The sequence below is a fragment of the Oncorhynchus nerka genome, linkage group LG9a, assembly GCF_034236695.1.
Source record: "Oncorhynchus nerka isolate Pitt River linkage group LG9a, Oner_Uvic_2.0, whole genome shotgun sequence".
Taxonomy (NCBI): domain Eukaryota; kingdom Metazoa; phylum Chordata; class Actinopteri; order Salmoniformes; family Salmonidae; genus Oncorhynchus; species Oncorhynchus nerka.
Genome location: NC_088404.1, coordinates 1963938 through 1983755, shown reverse-complemented (window position 1 = coordinate 1983755; position 19818 = coordinate 1963938). Strand labels below are relative to the sequence as shown.

General features: G+C 46.7%; 1 protein-coding gene across 3 annotated transcripts in view; it reads left to right on the top strand.

Annotated features, from left to right (window-relative positions):
• Positions 1–42: 42 nt before the first annotated feature.
• Positions 43–19818, top strand: part of kif23 (kinesin family member 23) — a 92077-nt gene continuing 72301 nt past the window's right edge. The window contains exons 1-12 of one of the 3 annotated variants that reach the window (XM_065022185.1): positions 43–147; positions 364–430; positions 1299–1427; positions 2676–2781; positions 5029–5165; positions 5382–5455; positions 8218–8388; positions 10854–10901; positions 11247–11359; positions 12870–12991; positions 15610–15712; positions 15979–16058. In XM_065022185.1, coding sequence (XP_064878257.1) covers positions 134–147; positions 364–430; positions 1299–1427; positions 2676–2781; positions 5029–5165; positions 5382–5455; positions 8218–8388; positions 10854–10901; positions 11247–11359; positions 12870–12991; positions 15610–15712; positions 15979–16058 — 1164 coding nt within the window. In that variant the 5' untranslated portion in view covers positions 43–133. Of the gene's footprint in view, positions 148–363; positions 431–1298; positions 1428–2675; positions 2782–5028; positions 5166–5342; positions 5456–8217; positions 8389–10853; positions 10902–11246; positions 11360–12869; positions 12992–15609; positions 15713–15978; positions 16059–19818 lie in introns of all 3 variants that reach the window. The other 2 variants (XM_065022184.1, XM_065022186.1) reach the window with 2 other exon arrangements.

Sequence of the window (19818 nt, the reverse complement as noted above, 5' to 3'; positions counted from 1 at the left end):
TTACCAGAAATAGTTGGGAGGAACTTCCGTTGGTTCAGTCTCCGCTGATTGGTTAAATTTGAAAAAAATTTAGTCCGCGAGGTAGAGGGAACGTTGGAGCTGGAAGCAAGAAATCAAACCATAACAATTCACCATGATACGACCTACGTGAGTAGAAAAATTACAATTTCAATAAAGAAAACATGATTTATCATTAAAGTTATTTGCAAATAACCAATATCTTTAGACCGCTATTTTCGTAATGTAAACCGCGTCAAGTTGTCGTTAGCTGGCTAACGCTAGCCGACCAGGTCAACTAAGGCTAAATTGGTTGAGTCGCTAACTTGGTTACCTGTTGTTGGGTTTTTCATTTGATTTGCTTAGGAAGCATAAAACCCCCCGTAGAGCTGCTCCAAAGAAGCCATCCAGCAACCAGAAAGATCCAGTTGGTGTAAGTAAACGACAAAAACATTCCTTACTAACTAGTCAGCACATTTGGAAAAAATGTATCTGCCACTGAGTTGGTTACTGTGATCAGTTTAATGATTTCCTCAATTCTCCTGCATGGCAAGAATAACTTAACGAAATCCTTTTGGAAACATAGTTATTTTATATATATCTATATATGTTACTCATGTGCTATAATAAAGCCACAGCAGAGCTACGTGTATTGTATGTCTGGAGACAGGTGGGTTGGGATGTATTGAATGTCTGGAGACTGGTGGGTTGGGATGTATTGAATGTCTGGAGACAGGTGGGTTGGGATGTATTGAATGTCTGGAGACTGGTGGGTTGGGATGTATTGTATGTCTGGAGACAGGTGGGTTGGGATGTATTGAATGTCTGGAGACAGGTGGGTTGGGATGTATTGTATGTCTGGAGACGGGTGGGTTGGAATGTATTGAATGCCTGGAGACGGGTGGGTTGGGATGTATTGAATGCCTGGAGACGGGTGGGTTGGGGACCTGATCGAGCTTCCTCACATTGAAATTGTGCCCATGCAATTAATCTAATTGGCTAACTATATGATCCAGCCACTTTTAAGCCAATGAAAACCATGTCTGTAAGTGTTTGATAAAGTGTCCCCCAAATGCCCTATGTAGTACACTCCTTTTGACCAGAACCCTACCCCCCCCAGTCAAAACTAGTGTACTAATATAGGTCAAAATTAGTGCACTAAATAGGGAATGTGTTATTTGGAGCTCAGTCTGAGAAAGAGTTGGGGGAGGTCAGGCCACTCCTACAGGACTACTCTGAGGTGCATCACATTGTAATTGTTTTAGCCGTACTTATTGTATTGTTTTGGTGCTGTCTCTCAGGTTTACTGTCGTGTGAGACCTCTTGGAGTGGAGGATGAGGAGTGTTGTATTGAGGTGATCAGCAACACCACCATCCAGCTACACGCTCCTGACGGACTCAAAGCCAACAGGAATGGAGAGTTCAAGGAGGTGTGTTTGTCTGAAACATCTGTGTGAAATCTTAGCTATTTCCGCTGCTGAAGAAGAAACTGAAAAGCATGAGTTGACAGACACCCTAAGAATGTAGGAGTGCATGTACGGCCCATATGTTATGAATGTAGGAGTGCATGTACGGCCCATATATGTTATGAATGTAGGAGTGCATTACGGCCCGATGTATGGTAGGAGTGCATGTACGGCCCATATATGTTATGAATGTAGGAGTGCATGTACGGCCCATGTATGGTATGAATGTAGGAGTGCATGTACGGCCCATATATGTTATGAATGTAGGAGTGCATGTACGGCCCATATATGGGCACTGATTAATGCTTAAATTGGAATGCAGTGGCTGCACAGTAAAATGCTGTACACGACGACAGAGCTCTGCGCTTCAGGTCGCTGTCACTTTAATAATGTTTACATACGGCTTTACTCTTCTCATATGTCTATAATGTGTTCTTTTTTATTTCTTAATTCCATTTTACTTCTAGATTTGTGTGCATTGTTGTGAATTGTTAGATACTACTGCACTGTTGGAGATAGGAACAAGCATTTCGCTACACCCGCAATAACATCTGCTAAATAGGTGTATGTTGCCAAAATAATTTGATTTGTATGTGTTTTGTCTGACAGCTGTCCCATCACTCCTACTAATTTGGCAGCTTTTGCAAAAAAAAAAATAGTTGTCTGAGGGAAATGCTGGATACGACTTGATGTATTTTGAAAGATCAGATGTTGAGGAATGTAATACTTTGATGTCAAACAATACATCAAAGTATTACATTCCTCAACATCTGATCTTTCAAAATACATCAAGTCGTATCCAGCATTTCCCTCAGACAACTATTTTTTTTTGCAAAAGCTGCCAAATTAGTAGGAGTGATGGGACAGCCGCGGCCAACACACTGACGGACTCCATTCTATGCACACCACATATCCTTTTCCTTGAATTGCATTGTGAAAGACAACACTAAGAACATATTTCATCATTGAACTAGTCATAATGGCAATATAACATGCTTTCAAATGATGCCCACTGGACCCATAATTGTGTTTTAAAAAAGAAATAATGTAATAGTGATGGTGGCGGTAAGTCAAGGGGTCTGAATACTTTCTGCAGCCACTGTTAACCTGTGTTTCATGTCTGTCATTAAAGCTAAACAAGGTGCTGTATGTGTCCTGGGATCAGACAGAAGGCCAGAGAGATTTGGGCTAACAGACGCTTTGCTTTGACAGACGCAGTACTCCTTCAAGAAGGTGTTCTGCATTAAGACGTCCCAGATGGAATTGTTTCAGGATGTTGCCAAGCCCCTCGTGGATGACCTCATTCACAGTAAAAATGGTAAGGGGGGGAAAACCCGGTTCATAACCCTTTCATCGTCTGTTATGTTGCCCAACAGCTGGTCATCTGTGATCAGAGGCTCGACACTCTTCGGCTGCTGTTTGACAGGAAGATTTTTATTTTTTATTTTACCTTTTATTTAACTAGGCAAGTCGGTTAAGAACAAATTCTTATTTTCAATGACTGCCTGGGAACAGTGGGTTAACTGCCTGTTCAGGGGCAGAACGACAGATTTGTACCTTGTCAGCTGGGGGGGTTTGAACTCACAACCTTCCGGTTACTAGTCCAACGCTCTAACCACTAGGATACACGGGCCCCTGCAGTTTTATACAGTGGGATGTTATTACAAGGTCCGGGTCAATAAAACCCTCATGACCTGTACCCTGTATTGGTATGTTAATGGGGGTGAACTGCATACATGACTTCTAGATGGGTTGCTTAGCAACAAGCTCAACTATGGTATGTTAATGGGGGTGAACTGCATACATGACTTCTAGATGGGTTGCTTAGCAACAACCTCAACTATGGTATGTTAATGGTGGTGAACTGCATACATGACTTCTAGATGGGTTGCTTAGCAACAAGCTCAACTATGGTATGTTAATGGGGGTGAACTGCATACATGACTTCTAGATGGGTTGCTTAGCAACAAGCTCAACTATGGTATGTTAATGGAGGTGAACTGCATACATGACTTCTAGATGGGTTGCTTAGCAACAAGCTCAACTATGGTATGTTAATGGAGGTGAACTGCATACATGACTTCTAGATGGGTTGCTTAGCAACAAGCTCAACTATGGTATGTTAATGGAGGTGAACTGCATACATGACTTCTAGATGGGTTGCTTAGCAACAAGCTCAACTATGGTATGTTAATGGAGGTGATCTGCATACATGAGTTCTAGATGGGTTGCTTAGCAACAACCTCAACTATGGTATGTTAATGGTGGTGAACTGCATACATGACTTCTAGATGGGTTGCTTAGCAACAACCTCAACTATGGTATAAAAAAACAGATGGGGTTGGCTGAGATTGTTGACAACATGTAAACTATAATTTGTCTCCAATGTTTATTGAAAACAAGATACATTTGCGCACTTGTCTCAATACATCGTTATAGTTAGCTAATTTTAACCATATTAGCATAGACATGACATCAGTCAACACCTCAAAACAAGACATGGTATCAACAACGAGATGAAACGAGCCACCTAGGATTCTCCACATGGCAGCTTGTTGTCATTGTAGCTAGCTGTCTGGCCATCCAGAACCATAACAACACATGGCAGCTTGTTGTCATTGTAGCTAGCTGTCTGGCCATCCAGAACCATAACACATGGCAGCTTGATGTCATTGTAGCTAGCTGTCTGGCCATCCAGAACCATAACAACACATGGCAGCTTCTTGTCATTGTAGCTATCTGTCTGGCCATCCAGAACCATAACACATAGCAGCTTCTTGTCATTGTAGCTAGCTGTCTGGCCATCCAGAACCATAACAACACATAGCAGCTTATTGTCATTGTAGCTAGCTGTCTGGCCATCCAGAACCATAACAACACATGGCAGCTTCTTGTCATTGTAGCTAGCTGTCTGGCCATCAGAACCATAACAACACATAGCAGCTTATTGTCATTGTAGCTAGCTGTCTGGCCATCCAGAACCATAACAACACATGGCAGCTTCTTGTCATTGTAGCTAGCTGTCTGGCCATCAGAACCATAACAACACATGGCAGCTTGATGTCATTGTAGCTAGCTGTCTGGCCATCCAGAACCATAACAACACATGGCAGCTTGATGTCATTGTAGCTAGCTGTCTGGCCATCCAGAACCATAACAACACATGGCAGCTTCTTGTCATTGTAGCCATCTGTCTGGCCATCCAGAACCATAACAACACATAGCAACTTGTTGTCATTGTAGCTAGCTGTCTGGCCATCCAGAACCATAACAACACATAGCAACTTGTTGTCATTGTAGCTATCTGTCTGGCCATCCAGAACCATGACAACATTTTTAAAGTGGATCGTTGTTTTTGTGACGTTGTCAGCTAACCTGTCTATCCACTTGGAACTAAACTGCAGGAAACGGGGAAGGACGACCTGAACTTTTTCCATGAGTGACTTGTTTTCCATTGCGAAATGTTTTGCTACGGTGTGCACTAATGCATGTACGACCCTGGAATGTCTTACCATCTCGTGTTGTATGTCTATTAATCAGGACGTCTGTTCTTTTCCTTCTCCAGGTCTGCTGTTTACCTATGGGGTGACGGGCAGTGGGAAGACCTTTACTATGACTGGGTCTCCAGGACAGGGGGGGCTCCTGCCTCGCTCCCTGGACATGATCTTCAACAGCGTCGGCCCTTACCAGGCCAAACGATTCGTAAGAGAAATAACTTCACTTTGTTTTGATGTTTTCTTCTTCAAAGCTGGTCTAATGTCCGTAATACATACCGTGTGTTTATAATGATGTTGAGACTTGGTTAGAGAGAAATCTCCCGGCTTCGATCCATATTGAATGGGACAGTCTGGTACTATTTAATTTCACTGTGGTGTGCAGGTGTTAAAGACAGATGATAAGAATGGTATGGAGGTCCAGAATCAGGTGGATGCTCTGTTGGAGCGCCAGAAGAGGGAAAACCAGCCAACTGTTGTCCCTAAAACACCCTCCAGGTGAGTGTTTCTATAACGAGGAAGCCTGAAACTCAATCTCTCAAATGTATTTTCCCTGTGTGATTGTAATACTGTATGTCAATGGAATATGTTTTATTTCGGGCCCTATAAAAGTTGCAATGTGGACAACAGAATCACGGAATCAAGACATTAAAACATAATGCTACCTAATATAATGTTTACATACCCTACATTATTCATCTCATATGTATATGTATATATTGTACTCTATATCATCTACTGCATCCTTATGTAATACATGTATCACTAGCCACTTTAACTATGCCACTTTGTTACATACTCATCTCATATGTATATACTGTACTGAATACCATCTACTGTATGCTGCTCTGTACCATCACTCATTCATATATCCTTATGTACATATTCTTTATCCCCTTACACTGTGTATAAGACAGTAGTTTTGGAATTGTTAGTTAGATTACTTGTTGGTTATTACTGCATTGTCGGAACTAGAAGCACAAGCATTTCGCTACACTCGCATTAACATCTGCTAACCATGTGTATGTGACCATTAACATCTGCTAACCATGTGTATGTGACCATTAACATCTGCTAACCATGTGTATGTGACAAATAAAATTTGATTTGATTTTAATTCAACAATATTCAAATGTGTTGAACTTAGTAGGGAATCAACTAAATGTCTTGAAAATGAATTAATTTGTCCAAGTTTATCATAAGACATGAATAGAATGCATCAGTGATTCGTATTTCCTGTAACTATGTAGCCGTTAGCGATCATGCTAATAAAAAGTCTTCTGGCAGATGGAAAAGCTTTTCCTTAAAACACGTGATTTTTGTTAACGAAAACCTAAAGAAAACCGTGAGAAACTAAAATGGCCACAAATGTATTTTATGGGAATCGCCATACATATGGTGTCGGCACCTCAGTATGGTGATAATATTGTATTGTGAGGCCCCTGGCAGTTCTCAGCCCTATGTAATACTAAGGGCTTTAAATGACCACCTGCCAAATGTGGGTAGATTTAGGTTTTGGCAGGTGAGACGGTCTATTTCACCAGCCACGTTGGCGGGTGGTCAATTTGCATGGCTCTACAGTGTGAGCATTTTGTAAACTGTTTATTTAACTAGGCATGTCAGTTAACAGATCTTATTCACAATGGCGGCCAAACCCGGAAGACGCTGGGTCAATTGTGCGCCGCCCTATGTGATTCTCCATCATGGCCGCCCTATGTCATTCGCTATCATGGTCGGATGTGATACAGCCTAGATTCGAACCAGGGACTGTAGTGCACTGAGATGCATTGCCTTAGACCGCTGCGCCACTCGGGAACCCAATATTAAGCATTACATTTGCATATTATAAACTGGGTAGTTCAATCCATTGTCATGTCTTTACTATTATTAAATTGAAAACAACAGTTTTATCAAAGATTCCCTGTAATTAGTATAACGCGATCAAAGTAATTAATCGTGTACCTGGAATTAACTAGGAAATAAGGGCACCAAGGAAAGTATTCAGAAAGTATTCTGTCTGCCTGCCCCTCCCCCTCCGCAGCACAGCCCACTGTAGCCCCTCCCTCTGTCACTCAGGGACTTGTTCCAGTGTCTGCCTGCCCCTCCCCCGCAGCACAGCCCACTGTAGCCCCTCCCTCTGTCACTCAGGGACTTGTTCCAGTGTCTGCCTGCCCCTCCCCTCCGCAGCACAGCCCACTGTAGCCCCTCCCTCTGTCACTCAGGAACTTGTTCCAGTGTCTGCCTGCCCCTCCCCCTCCGCAGCACAGCCCACTGTAGCCCCTCCCTCTGTCACTCAGGAACTTGTTCCAGTGTCTGCCTGCCCCTCCCCCTCCGCAGCACAGCCCACTGTAGCCCCTCCCCCTGTCACTCAGGGACTTGTTCCAGTGTCTGCCCCTTCCCCTCCGCAGCACAGCCCACTGTAGCCCCTCCCCCTGTCACTCAGGAACTTGTTCCAGTGTCTGCCCCTTCTGCAGCACAGCCCCCCCCCTGTCACTCAGGAACTTGTTCCAGTGTCTGCCTGTCAGCTAGAAACAGCCCACTGTAGCCGTTACCCCGGTTCACTCAGGAACTTGTTCCAGTGTCTGCCTGTCAGCTTTTTAAGGATATTATATTTATCATGTTTCACGTTGGATTTATTAACTACAAAAAGGTTAAGATGTTCTCTCACCCATCTACACACCCCATAATGACATCACAATACCCCATAATGACATCACAATACCCTGTTTTAATCCTGGTGCTGCTCTGCACACACACGCTTATTACCTAGCTAGCTCTGGTCCATCATTAAGTCAACTCCAGGAAGTTCAGACGTTCAAGGTTCCTCCACAGAAGCCTCTTAGGTATAATTCTGTGGACCTAATTCAGATAATGATATCATAACAAGATGCCCAGTGCTTCAAGCCTCCTCCGCTACCCTCGCTTGCTCTCTTCTGACACGCAAAATGTCAGTCGCATCTCACGCCCTACACGTGTCTGTCGCCCATGTAAACCAATATAGCTTGGCACGCGCCATAGCAAGCTGCTCTATCCGCACTGATTGGTGAAGTCATTTAATGTTGAGCTGAAGGTGAATAATTTATTCTTTCAGAGGTTTAAAATGGAACAGAAAGGCACAATATTACCTGGTATTTTGTGTGTTTGTTCCCGGTTCAGAACTTTATTTTGTGGGTCGGAACGGTTGAACAAAAATTAAATATGGTTTTGTTCAGAACGGAACGATTCAAAATTTAATTTTGGTTCCAACCCCTGGTTTCCAGGCAGAGGCTGGACCCAGAGTTTGCAGACATGATCAACCCAGAGGAGGCCTGCAGGGCGGACGGGGTGGACGAGGACAGTAGCTACAGTGTGTTTGTGTCCTACATCGAGATATACAACAACTATATCTATGATCTGCTGGAAGAAGCCCCCTACGACCCCATCAAACCCAAGTAAGACAGTTACAGCAGATGGATGGAAATGGATATCGTTTTTTATTTTTCTCTGTTTCGGTCAGTCTGTAGATATGGCAAGTATAACTAGTGAAGTTATGGATTAAAATCCTAACCCGGCATATTTTTAATTTCTCAGCATAAACCTAGATGAGACTAATTCCTAAAATACAGAGGTATTCAGACCCCTTCCCTTTTTCCACGTTTTATTACGTTACAGCCTTATGCTGAAGTGGATTTTTAAAATCCTCATCAATCTACACACACTACCCCATAATGACAAAGCAAAGACAAGTTTTTTAGAAATGTTTGCTAATTTATTAAATAAAAAAAAACAGCTATCACATTTACATAAGTATTCAGACTCTTTACTCAGAACTTTGTTGAAGGACCTTTGGCAGTGATTACAGCCTCAAGACTTCTTGGGTATGATGCTACAAGCTAGGCACACCTGTATTTGGGGAGTTTCTCCCATTGTTCTCTGCAGATCCTCTCAAGCTCTGTCAGGTTGGATGGGGAGCGTCGCTGCACAGCTATTTTCAGGTCTCTCCAGAGATGTTCGATTGGGTTCAAGTCTGGGCTCTGGCTGGACCACTCAAGGACATTTAGAGACTTGTCTCGAAGCCACACCTGCGTTGTCTTGGCTGTGTGCTTAGGGTCGTTATCCTGTTGAAAGGTGAAGCTTCACCCCAGTCTGAGGACCTGAGTTCTGGAGCAGGTTTTTCATCAAGAATCTCTGTACTTTGCTCCATTCATCTTTCCCTCGATCCTGACTAGTTTCCCAGTCCCTGCCGCTGAAAAACATTCCCACAGCATGATGCTGCCACCACCATGCTTCACTGTAGGGATGGTATTGGCCATGTGATGAGTGGTGCCTGGTTTCCTCCAGACATGATGCTGCCACCACCATGCTCCACCGTAGGGATGGTATTGGCCAGGTGATGAGTGGTGCCTGGTTTCCTCCAGACATGACATTTGGCATTCATGTCAAAGAGTTCAATAATCAGACCAGAGAATCTTGTTTCTCATGGTCCGAGTCCTTTAGGTGCATTTTGGCAAACTCCAAGTGTAATTGACCTTTTACTGAGGAGTGGCTTCCGTCTGGCCACTACCATAAAGGCCTGATTGGTGGTGTACTGCGGAGATGGTTGTCCTTCTGGAAGATTCTCCTATCTCCACAGAGGAACTCCGGAGCTTTGTCTGAGTGATCATCGGCTTCTTGTTTTGGTATCATTCCCCAGATCTGTGCCTCAACACAATCCTGTCTCTGAACTCTATGGATAATTCCTTCGATCTCATGGCTTGATTTTTCCTCCGACATGCACTGTCAACTGTTGGACCTTCTATAGACAGGTGAGTGCCTTTCCAAATCATGTCCAATCAATTGAATTTGGAAAGTCCTTGAGTGGCCCAGCCAAAGAACAGACTTGAATCTCATTGAAAATATTTGGGAAGACTTGAAGAATGCTGTTCACCACAGCTTCCCATCTGACTTAATAGAGCTTGAGAAATCTCCAAGGAATAGTGGGAGGAAATCCCCAAATCCAGACGACTCTGAGCTGATACAGGCCTGCCCAGAGACTCTGAGCTGATACAGACCTGCCCCCAGACTCTGAGCTGATACAGGCCTGCCCCCGGAGACTCTGAGCTGATACAGGCCTGCCCCCAGACTCTGAGCTGATACAGACCTGCCCCCAGACTCTGAGCTGATACAGACCTGCCCCGAGACGACTCTGAGCTGATACAGGCCTGCCCCAGACGACTCTGAGCTGATACGGGCCTGCCCCGAGACTCTGAGCTGATACAGGCCTGCCCCGAGACTCTGAGCTGATACAGGCCTGCCCCAGACGACTCTGAGCTGATGCAGGCCTGCCCCCAGACTCTGAGCTGATACAGACCTGCCCCGAGACGACTCTGAGCTGATACAGGCCTGCCCCGAGACGACTCTGAGCTGATACAGACCTGCCCCCAGACTCTGAGCTGATACAGACCTGCCCCCAGACTCTGAGCTGATACAGACCTGCCCCCAGACTCTGAGCTGATACAGACCTGCCCCGAGACGAGACGGGAGTGAATACTTATGCAAATTAGATTTCTGTATTTCATTTTTTTTATTTTTATGCAAACATTTCTAAACTTGTTTTCACTTTGTCATTATGGGGTATTGTGATGTCATTATGGGGTGTGTCGATGGGTGAGAGAACAATTATTTAATCCGCTTGGAATTCAGGCTACAGCACAACAAAATGTGCAATAAGTCAAGGGGTATGAAGACATTCTGAAGGCACTGTATAATGTTTCAAATCAGAGTAGTAGCTATCTCCTGGTCCTACTGGCTACTGGAAGGTATAGTTTCATATCAGAGTAGTAGCTATCTCCTGGTCCTACTGGCTACTGGAAGGTATAGTTTCATATCAGAGTAGTTATTGCAGTCAGATAAATGTTTGTGTTCCTTACTTTGTTAGGTGGAATGGAGGAGGTACTCCTCAGAGGCAGCCCAACCAAGAGTTCATGTATGTCACATATAGAGCATACTCATTTAGCTACATGTCTAATATACCCTAATACTGAATGTTGCAACCAGGAAGTGTTCATGGAATTGTCTGTTGTGCTTTGTAGTGGCAGAAGTGCTTCATTTAATCATGTTGAATGCTCTATTGCTTTGTTTGGAATGTTGCTTTAGTCTTGACTGTAGCTTTCTGTGGCTGCCATCCATAATACACAGCATTAGCCTGGTTCCAGATCTGTTTGGAAAGTTAGGAATGACCATTGTTGTTGGCCAGACGACGACACAAACAGAGCTTGGACCGGGCTAGCTCAGCAGTATCAGTCAGTTGACACTCGGTACCTCTCTGTAGACCGCCCCAGTCTAAGCTCCTAAGAGAGGACCAGAACCACAACATGTATGTGGCCGGCTGCACCGAGGTAGAAGTGAAGTCTACAGAAGAGGCCTTTGAAGTGTTCTGGAGAGGTAAGATCGTCTCAAACCTTCACTAAACACTTAATCAATTACATTTTATTCAAGGGCGCAGCCCGATTTAGACCATTTGCACAATTATTGGGGGGTGATTGGTCTGTCTGTAAATGCAGCCATTTACAGCCCTTTAAAATATTATTATTATTATTTATTTTTTACAGCAATACTGTTTTCTTAAAGTGCTTAACTCGTCCTAGCCACCCAGAGACCAAGCACCATTTTCATACTATCACAGCCCGTCCATTCTGTGTTTGACCTGGGCCCTATCTTGTTCTTGAGTAGGTAATCGAGGTTGGTTGGGTGATTTGGTCGAGTTTGATCTCCTGTTCCTTGTTTATAAGTTGGAAGAAGAGGCGTATAGCCAACACTCAGTTCAACAGAGAGTCCAGTCTCCCCCACAGTGTGATGTTGTATAGCCAACACTCAGTTCAACAGAGAGTCCAGTCTCCCCCACAGTGAGATGTTGTATAGCCAACACTCAGTTCAACAGAGAGTCTAGTCTCCCCCACAGTGAGATGTTGTATAGCCAACACTCAGCTCAACAGAGAGTCCAGTCTCTCCCACAGTGTGATGTTGTATAGCCAACACTCAGTTCAACAGAGAGTCCAGTCTCCCCCACAGTGAGATGTTGTATAGCCAACACTCAGTTCAACAGAGAGTCCAGTCTCCCCCACAGTGTGATGTTGTATAGCCAACACTCAGCAGAGAGTCAGTCTCCCCCACAGTGAGAGAGCCAACACTCAGTTCAACAGTCTCCCCCACAGTGTGATGTTGTATAGCCAACACTCAGTTCAACAGAGAGTCCAGTCTCCCCCACAGTGAGATGTTGTATAGCCAACACTCAGTTCAACAGAGAGTCCAGTCTCCCCACAGTGTGATGTTGTATAGCCAACACTCAGTTCAACAGAGAGTCCAGTCTCCCCCACAGTGAGATGTTGTATAGCACTCAGTTCAACAGAAGTCCAGTCTCTCAGCCAACACTCAGCTCAACAGAGAGTCCAGTCTCCCCACAGTGTGATGTTGTATAGCCAACACTCAGCTCAACAGAGAGTCAGTCTCCCCACAGTGTGATGTTGTATAGCCAACACTCAGCTCAACAGAGTCCAGTCTCTCTCCCACAGTGAGATGTTGTATAGCCAACACTCAGTTCAACAGAGAGTCCAGTCTCCCCCACAGTGTGATGTTGTATAGCCAACACTCAGCTCAACAGAGAGTCCAGTCTCCCCCCCACAGTGTGATGTTGTATAGCCAACACTCAGCTCAACAGAGTCCAGTCTCTCTCCCACAGTGAGATGTTGTATAGCCAACACTCAGTTCAACAGAGAGTCCAGTCTCCCCCCCACAGTGTGATGTTGTATAGCCAACACTCAGCTCAACAGAGTCCAGTCTCTCTCCCACAGTGAGATGTTGTATAGCCAACACTCAGTTCAACAGAGTCCAGTCTCTCTCCCACAGTGTGATGTTGTAAAGGTGTATTGATGGTAGGCTGGTGTCTATGCTACAGGACAGAAGAAGAGGCGTATAGCCAACACTCAGCTCAACAGAGAGTCCAGCCGCTCCCACAGTGTCTTCATCATCAAACTGGCCCAGGCCCCTCTAGATGCAGATGGGGACAACATCTTACAGGTAATATCATATTTAGTAAATGTCCCTTTTTATCTCATCTCATTCTCTTCAATGGAATCCGACAAGGATCTCGCTCCTTAACCACTCTGGTCTGACCAATCGGAATCCATGTTTCAAGATGATGGTGTTCACGTGGCCTGGGAAATGTTCTGTGTTGACTATGAAAATAACATTGACATGTACAATGACTCGGTGACGGGGTTCATCAGGAAGTGGATAGAGGATGTTGTTCCTACACTGACTGGGTTCTTCAGGAAGTGGGTAGAGGATGTTGTTCCCACTGTGTTTGGGTTCATCAGGAAGTGGGTAGAGGATGTTGTTCCTACAGTGACTGGGTTCATCAGGAAGTGGATAGAGGATGTTGTTCCTACAGTGACTGGGTTCATCAGGAAGTGGGTAGAGGATGTTGTTCCCACTGTGTTTGGGTTCATCAGGAAGTGGATAGAGGATGTTGTTCCCACTGTGACGGGGTTCATCAGGAAGTGGGTAGAGGATGTTGTTCCTACAGTGACGGGGTTCATCAGGAAGTGGATAGAGGATGTTGTTCCTACAGTGACTGGGTTCATCAGGAAGTGGATAGAGGATGTTGTTCCCACTGTGACTGGGTTCATCAGGAAGTGGATAGAGGATGTTGTTCCTACAGTGACTGGGTTCATCAGGAAGTGGATAGAGGATGTTGTTCCTACTGTGATGATTAGAACCTATCCAACCCAGAAACCCTGGATAGATGGCAGCATTTAACCACGGAAAGGTAACTGGTGAGACATTTTAAGCATCTTAACTCGCAAGGCTCCCGGGTCAGACGACATGTGCAGACCAGCTGTCTGGAGTCTTTACGGGCAGTTTCAATCTCCCTATCCCAGTCCGTTGTCCCCACTTTCTTCAAGATGTCCACCATTGTTTCTGTGAGCAAAGTTAACTGAACTATATGACTATCGCCCCGTAGCACTCACTTCTGTTATCATGAAGTGCTTTGAGAGGCTTGTCATAGATCCGATCACCTCCACCTTACCTGACAGTGACACCTTAGACCCACTATAATTTGCATACCGTCCCAAAAGATCCATGGACGACACAATCGCCATCACGCTGCACAATGCCCTATCCCATCTGGACAAGATGTTTTGAGCGGCTGCCGGTTTGAGCCGTAGCGGCTGCCGGTTTGAGCCGTAGCGGCTGCCGGTTTGAGCCGTAGCGGCTGCCGGTTTGAGCCGTAGCGGCTGCCGGTTTGAGCCGTAGCGGCTGCCGGTGTTCTACATCCACTGGCATTTCAATCAATGAAGAGGCTGAAATTCATTATTTCACAGTGATTATTTTTTCCCTTCGACCCGAACAATTGGCAGTCGCCAATTTTTGATTTATCGGCAAAAATACATAACGTCCAAAAGCCAGCTTTTACCGGCTAATGTAAACCGTACTATGTACATAATCATTGGACACTGGTCACTTTAATGATGTTTACATCAGGCATTCCCAAACGTTTTGGTCCCATAACCTCATTTTGATATCTGAAAATTGTGACTTCAACCATGTGAAAAAAATTGACAGCAGCCAATGTTTTACTTTTGAATTTTTTGGCTATAGTAGTCAGTTGTAAAACATGAACAGTATTTTGGATTGACTTCTCAACGCACCATCACATACTGTTAATGTGGGCTATGATGATCGTCAATTTCAAACTAGTCTTACATACTGTATCTTATCTCACCACCACTAATGAGATGGGTGTGGCTTGATGAATGTCGCGTCAGGGGGCGTGGTCGACAGTGAGCACCTCATCTCTGCTGTCACATCCAACCTGGATGGGTATTAGGTTTTAACGCAGATGAGAGCACTGAATCCAGCTTCACATCGATGTCAGCTGGCGACGGGTACTATCAGTTTAATGGAGTTGGAAGTCTAAGATTTCCCAGGTCTGGGTTCCCAGTGGTTTTGAACGCAGCATTAATGCTCAGAGGGAGACCGGCAGGGTGTTCCCTTTTGATTCAGGACCCAAAACTCCTCCTTCGTGACCTGGGAATGTGTTGTCTACAGCATTCGGTCACATGACAGCTCGATCAGCTGTTCGATTTCACTCACTAGCATGTCAACTGAGCCAAACGGCTTGGGAAGTAGGCCCCGAAGAGCTCTTTCGAGCGTTGGAGGTGAGCATTTTTAACTTGTGTTGGACACTGATGCTGTGTTCTGTTAGAAACATACACAGCCTAAGGAAGGGGGTAAGAATGATTTCCTCCGAATCCACTGATTGGATCACTCATCTGCAGAACGTTTATTGTATTTCCCGTGTAAGCTTGCTAAGCTATGGATATATATATATATACACATAGCTAAATGATCCTATCTGGAAGTTGGCAGATCGGTGGTACCGACTTCAGACGAGTCCCGTCACCATGTGGGGACTCGGGATGTAGGGATGTCTCCTGGTCTGCCAAACACTGCTGTAGCTTTGCCACCTTCCACTGCAGATGTGAAAGGCTGACCTCGACATATCTCTAGCCGAAACAGAATCATTTCTTCCCCCTATGGGGGTGTGGACATCGACTATAGGGGGGGGGGTAAAAATAACTGTCTAGTTGAAGAGTAAATATGTATAAATGTTTTTGACTTTGTGTGCTCAGGATAAGAACCAGGTGAGCGTCAGTCAGCTGTGCCTGGTTGACTTGGCGGGGAGTGAGCGCACAAGCAGGACCCGGGCTGAGGGCAGCCGCCTCAGAGAAGCAGGTGGGTTCTAGTCCCTTTCCATTCAACAATGTCCGGGTTCTCCCCAGGAGGTTTTAACAAGGTGGGGCTTCTGAGTACGATGGGAGAGGGCCTTTGGAACACCTGCACCTGCCATCTAGAGCCTTCGATGGTATTAAACCAAAGGGAGAACCCCACTACCAGAAGACACCGTCTTTACTTGGACTGCTGAAGAAAGCTCACATTTTATTCAGGAAATATGTCTTTTTTTCTACTTGTAAGTTGAAATGTATATTTCTGATTTTCAGGTAACATCAACCAGTCGCTCATGACTTTGAGGACGTGTATCGAAGTGCTTCGGGAGAATCAGATGTGTGGCACAAACAAGGTTCGGACCGTATTGAATAGATTCTGGACCATTTATGTACTCCATACTATCGTTGGGGATATGATGATGTAGGCAGTGGAGCCAACTAGGTACAGTTGGGGATGTGGGCAGTGGAGCCAACTAGGTACAGTTGGGGATATGGGCAGTGGAGCCAACTAGGTACAGTTGGGGATATGGGCAGTGGAGCCAACTAGGTACAGTTGGGGATATGGGCAGTGGAGCCAACTAGGTACAGTTGGGGATGTGGGCAGTGGAGCCAACTAGGTACAGTTGGGGATATGGGCAGTGGAGCCAACTAGGTACAGTTGGGGATATGGGCAGTGGAGCCAACTAGGTACAGTTGGGGATATGGGCAGTGGAGCCAACTAGGTACAGTTGGGGATGTGGGCAGTGGAGCCAACTAGGTACAGTTGGGGATGTGGGCAGTGGAGCCAACTAGGTACAGTTGGGGATGTGGGCAGTGGAGCCAACTAGGTACAGTTGGGGATGTGGGCAGTGGAGCCAACTAGGTACAGTTGGGGATATGGGCAGTGGAGCCAACTAGGTACAGTTGGGGATATGGGCAGTGGAGCCAACTAGGTACAGTTGGGGATGTGGGCAGTGGAGCCAACTAGGTACAGTTGGGGATGTGGGCAGTGGAGCCAACTAGGTACAGTTGGGGATATGATGATGTAGGCAGTGGAGCCAACTAGGTACAGTTGGGGATGTGGGCAGTGGAGCCAACTAGGTACAGTTGGGGATATGATGATGTGGGCAGTGGAGCCAACTAGGTACAGTTGGGGATATGATGATGTGGGCAGTGGAGCCAACTATGTACAGTTGGGGGTATGGGCAGTGGAGCCAACTAGGTACAGTTGGGGATGTAGGCAGTGGAGCCAACTAGGTACAGTTGGGGATATGATGATGTGGGCAGTGGAGCCAACTAGGTACAGTTGGGGATATGATGATGTGGGCAGTGGAGCCAACTATGTACAGTTGGGGGTATGGGCAGTGGAGCCAACTAGGTACAGTTGGGGATGTGGGCAGTGGAGCCAACTAGGTACAGTTGGGGATATGGGCAGTGGAGCCAACTAGGTACAGTTGGGGATATGGGCAGTGGAGCCAACTAGGTACAGTTGGGGATGTGGGCAGTGGAGCCAACTAGGTACAGTTGGGGATATGATGATGTGGGCAGTGGAGCCAACTAGGTACAGTTGGGGATATGATGATGTAGGCAGTGGAGCCAACTAGGTACAGTTGGGGATATGATGATGTAGGCAGTGGAGCCAACTAGGTACAGTTGGGGATATGGGCAGTGGAGCCAACTAGGTACAGTTGGGGATATGGGCAGTGGAGCCAACTAGGTACAGTTGGGGATATGGGCAGTGGAGCCAACTAGGTACAGTTGGGGATGTGGGCAGTGGAGCCAACTAGGTACAGTTGGGGATGTGGGCAGTGGAGCCAACTAGGTACAGTTGGGGATGTGGGCAGTGGAGCCAACTAGGTACAGTTGGGCATATGGGCAGTGGAGCCAACTAGGTACAGTTGGGGATATGGGCAGTGGAGCCAACTAGGTACAGTTGGGGATATGGGCAGTGGAGCCAACTAGGTACAGTTGGGGATATGGGCAGTGGAGCCAACTAGGTACAGTTGGGGATGTGGGCAGTGGAGCCAACTAGGTACAGTTGGGGATGTGGGCAGTGGAGCCAACTAGGTACAGTTGGGCATATGGGCAGTGGAGCCAACTAGGTACAGTTGGGGATATGGGCAGTGGAGCCAACTAGGTACAGTTGGGGATATGATGATGTAGGCAGTGGAGCCAACTAGGTACAGTTGGGGATATGGGCAGTGGAGCCAACTAGGTACAGTTGGGGATGTGGGCAGTGGAGCCAACTAGGTACAGTTGGGGATGTGGGCAGTGGAGCCAACTATGTACAGTTGGGGATGTGGGCAGTGGAGCCAACTAGGTACAGTTGGGGATATGGGCAGTGGAGCCAACTAGGTACAGTTGGGGATATGGGCAGTGGAGCCAACTAGGTACAGTTGGGGATATGGGCAGTGGAGCCAACTAGGTACAGTTGGGGATATGGGCAGTGGAGCCAACTAGGTACAGTTGGGGATATGGGCAGTGGAGCCAACTAGGTACAGTTGGGGATATGGGCAGTGGAGCCAACTAGGTACAGTTGGGGATATGGGCAGTGGAGCCAACTAGGTACAGTTGGGGATATGGGCAGTGGAGCCAACTAGGTACAGTTGGGGATATAGGTACAGTTGGCAGTGGAGCCAACTAGGTACAGTTGGGGATATGGGCAGTGGAGCCAACTAGGTACAGTTGGGGATATGGGCAGTGGAGCCAACTAGGTACAGTTGGGGATATGGGCAGTGGAGCCAACTAGGTACAGTTGGGGATATGGGCAGTGGAGCCAACTAGGTACAGTTGGGGATATGGGCAGTGGAGCCAACTAGGTACAGTTGGGGATATGATGATGTAGGCAGTGGAGCCAACTAGGTGGGCACAGTTACAGGGGATATGATGATAGGCAGGGAGCCAACTAGGTACAGTTGGGGATATGGGCACTGGAGCCAACTAGGTACAGTTGGGGATATGATGATGTGGGCAGTGGAGCCAACTAGGTACAGTTGGGGATGTGGGCAGTGGAGCCAACTAGGTACAGTTGGGGATGTGGGCAGTGGAGCCAACTAGGTACAGTTGGGGATGTGGGCAGTGGAGCCAACTAGGTACAGTTGGGGATGTGGGCAGTGGAGCCAACTAGGTACAGTTGGGGATGTGGGCAGGGAGCCAACTAGGTACAGTTGGGGATGTGGGCAGTGGAGCCAACTAGGTACAGTTGGGGATGTGGGCAGTGGAGCCAACTAGGTACAGTTGGGGATGTGGGCAGTGGAGCCAACTAGGTACAGTTGGGGATGTGGGCAGTGGAGCCAACTAGGTACAGTTGGGGATATGGGCAGTGGAGCCAACTAGGTACAGTTGGGGATATGGGCAGTGGGCCAACTAGGTACAGTTGGGGATATGCCAACTAGGTACACCGGGGATATGGGCAGTGGCGCCAACTAGGTACAGTTGGGGATATGGGCAGTGGCGCCCAACTAGGTACAGTTGGGGATATGGGCAGTGGAGCCAACTAGGTACAGTTGGGGATATGGGCAGTGGCGCCAACTAGGTACAGTTGGGGATATGGGCAGTGGCGCCAACTAGGTACAGTTGGGGATATGGGCAGTGGCGCCAACTAGGTACAGTTGGGGATATGATGATGTAGGCAGTGGCGCCAACTAGGTACAGTTGGGGATATGATGATGTAGGCAGTGGAGCCAACTAGGTACAGTTGGGGATATGGGCAGTGGAGCCAACTAGGTACAGTTGGGGATATGATGATGTAGGCAGTGGAGCCAACTAGGTACAGTTGGGGATATGGGCAGTGGAGCCAACTAGGTACAGTTGGGGATATGATGATGTAGGTGGAGCCAACTAGGTACAGTTGGGGATATGGGCAGTGGAGCCAACTAGGTACAGTTGGGGATGTGGGCAGTGGAGCCAACTAGGTACAGTTGGGGATATGGGCAGTGGAGCCAACTAGGTACAGTTGGGGATATGGGTGGAGCCAACTAGGTACAGTTGGGGATATGGGCAGTGGAGCCAACTAGGTACAGTTGGGGATATGGGCAGTGGAGCCAACTAGGTACAGTTGGGGATATGGGCAGTGGAGCCAACTAGGTACAGTTGGGGATATGGGCAGTGGAGCCAACTAGGTACAGTTGGGGA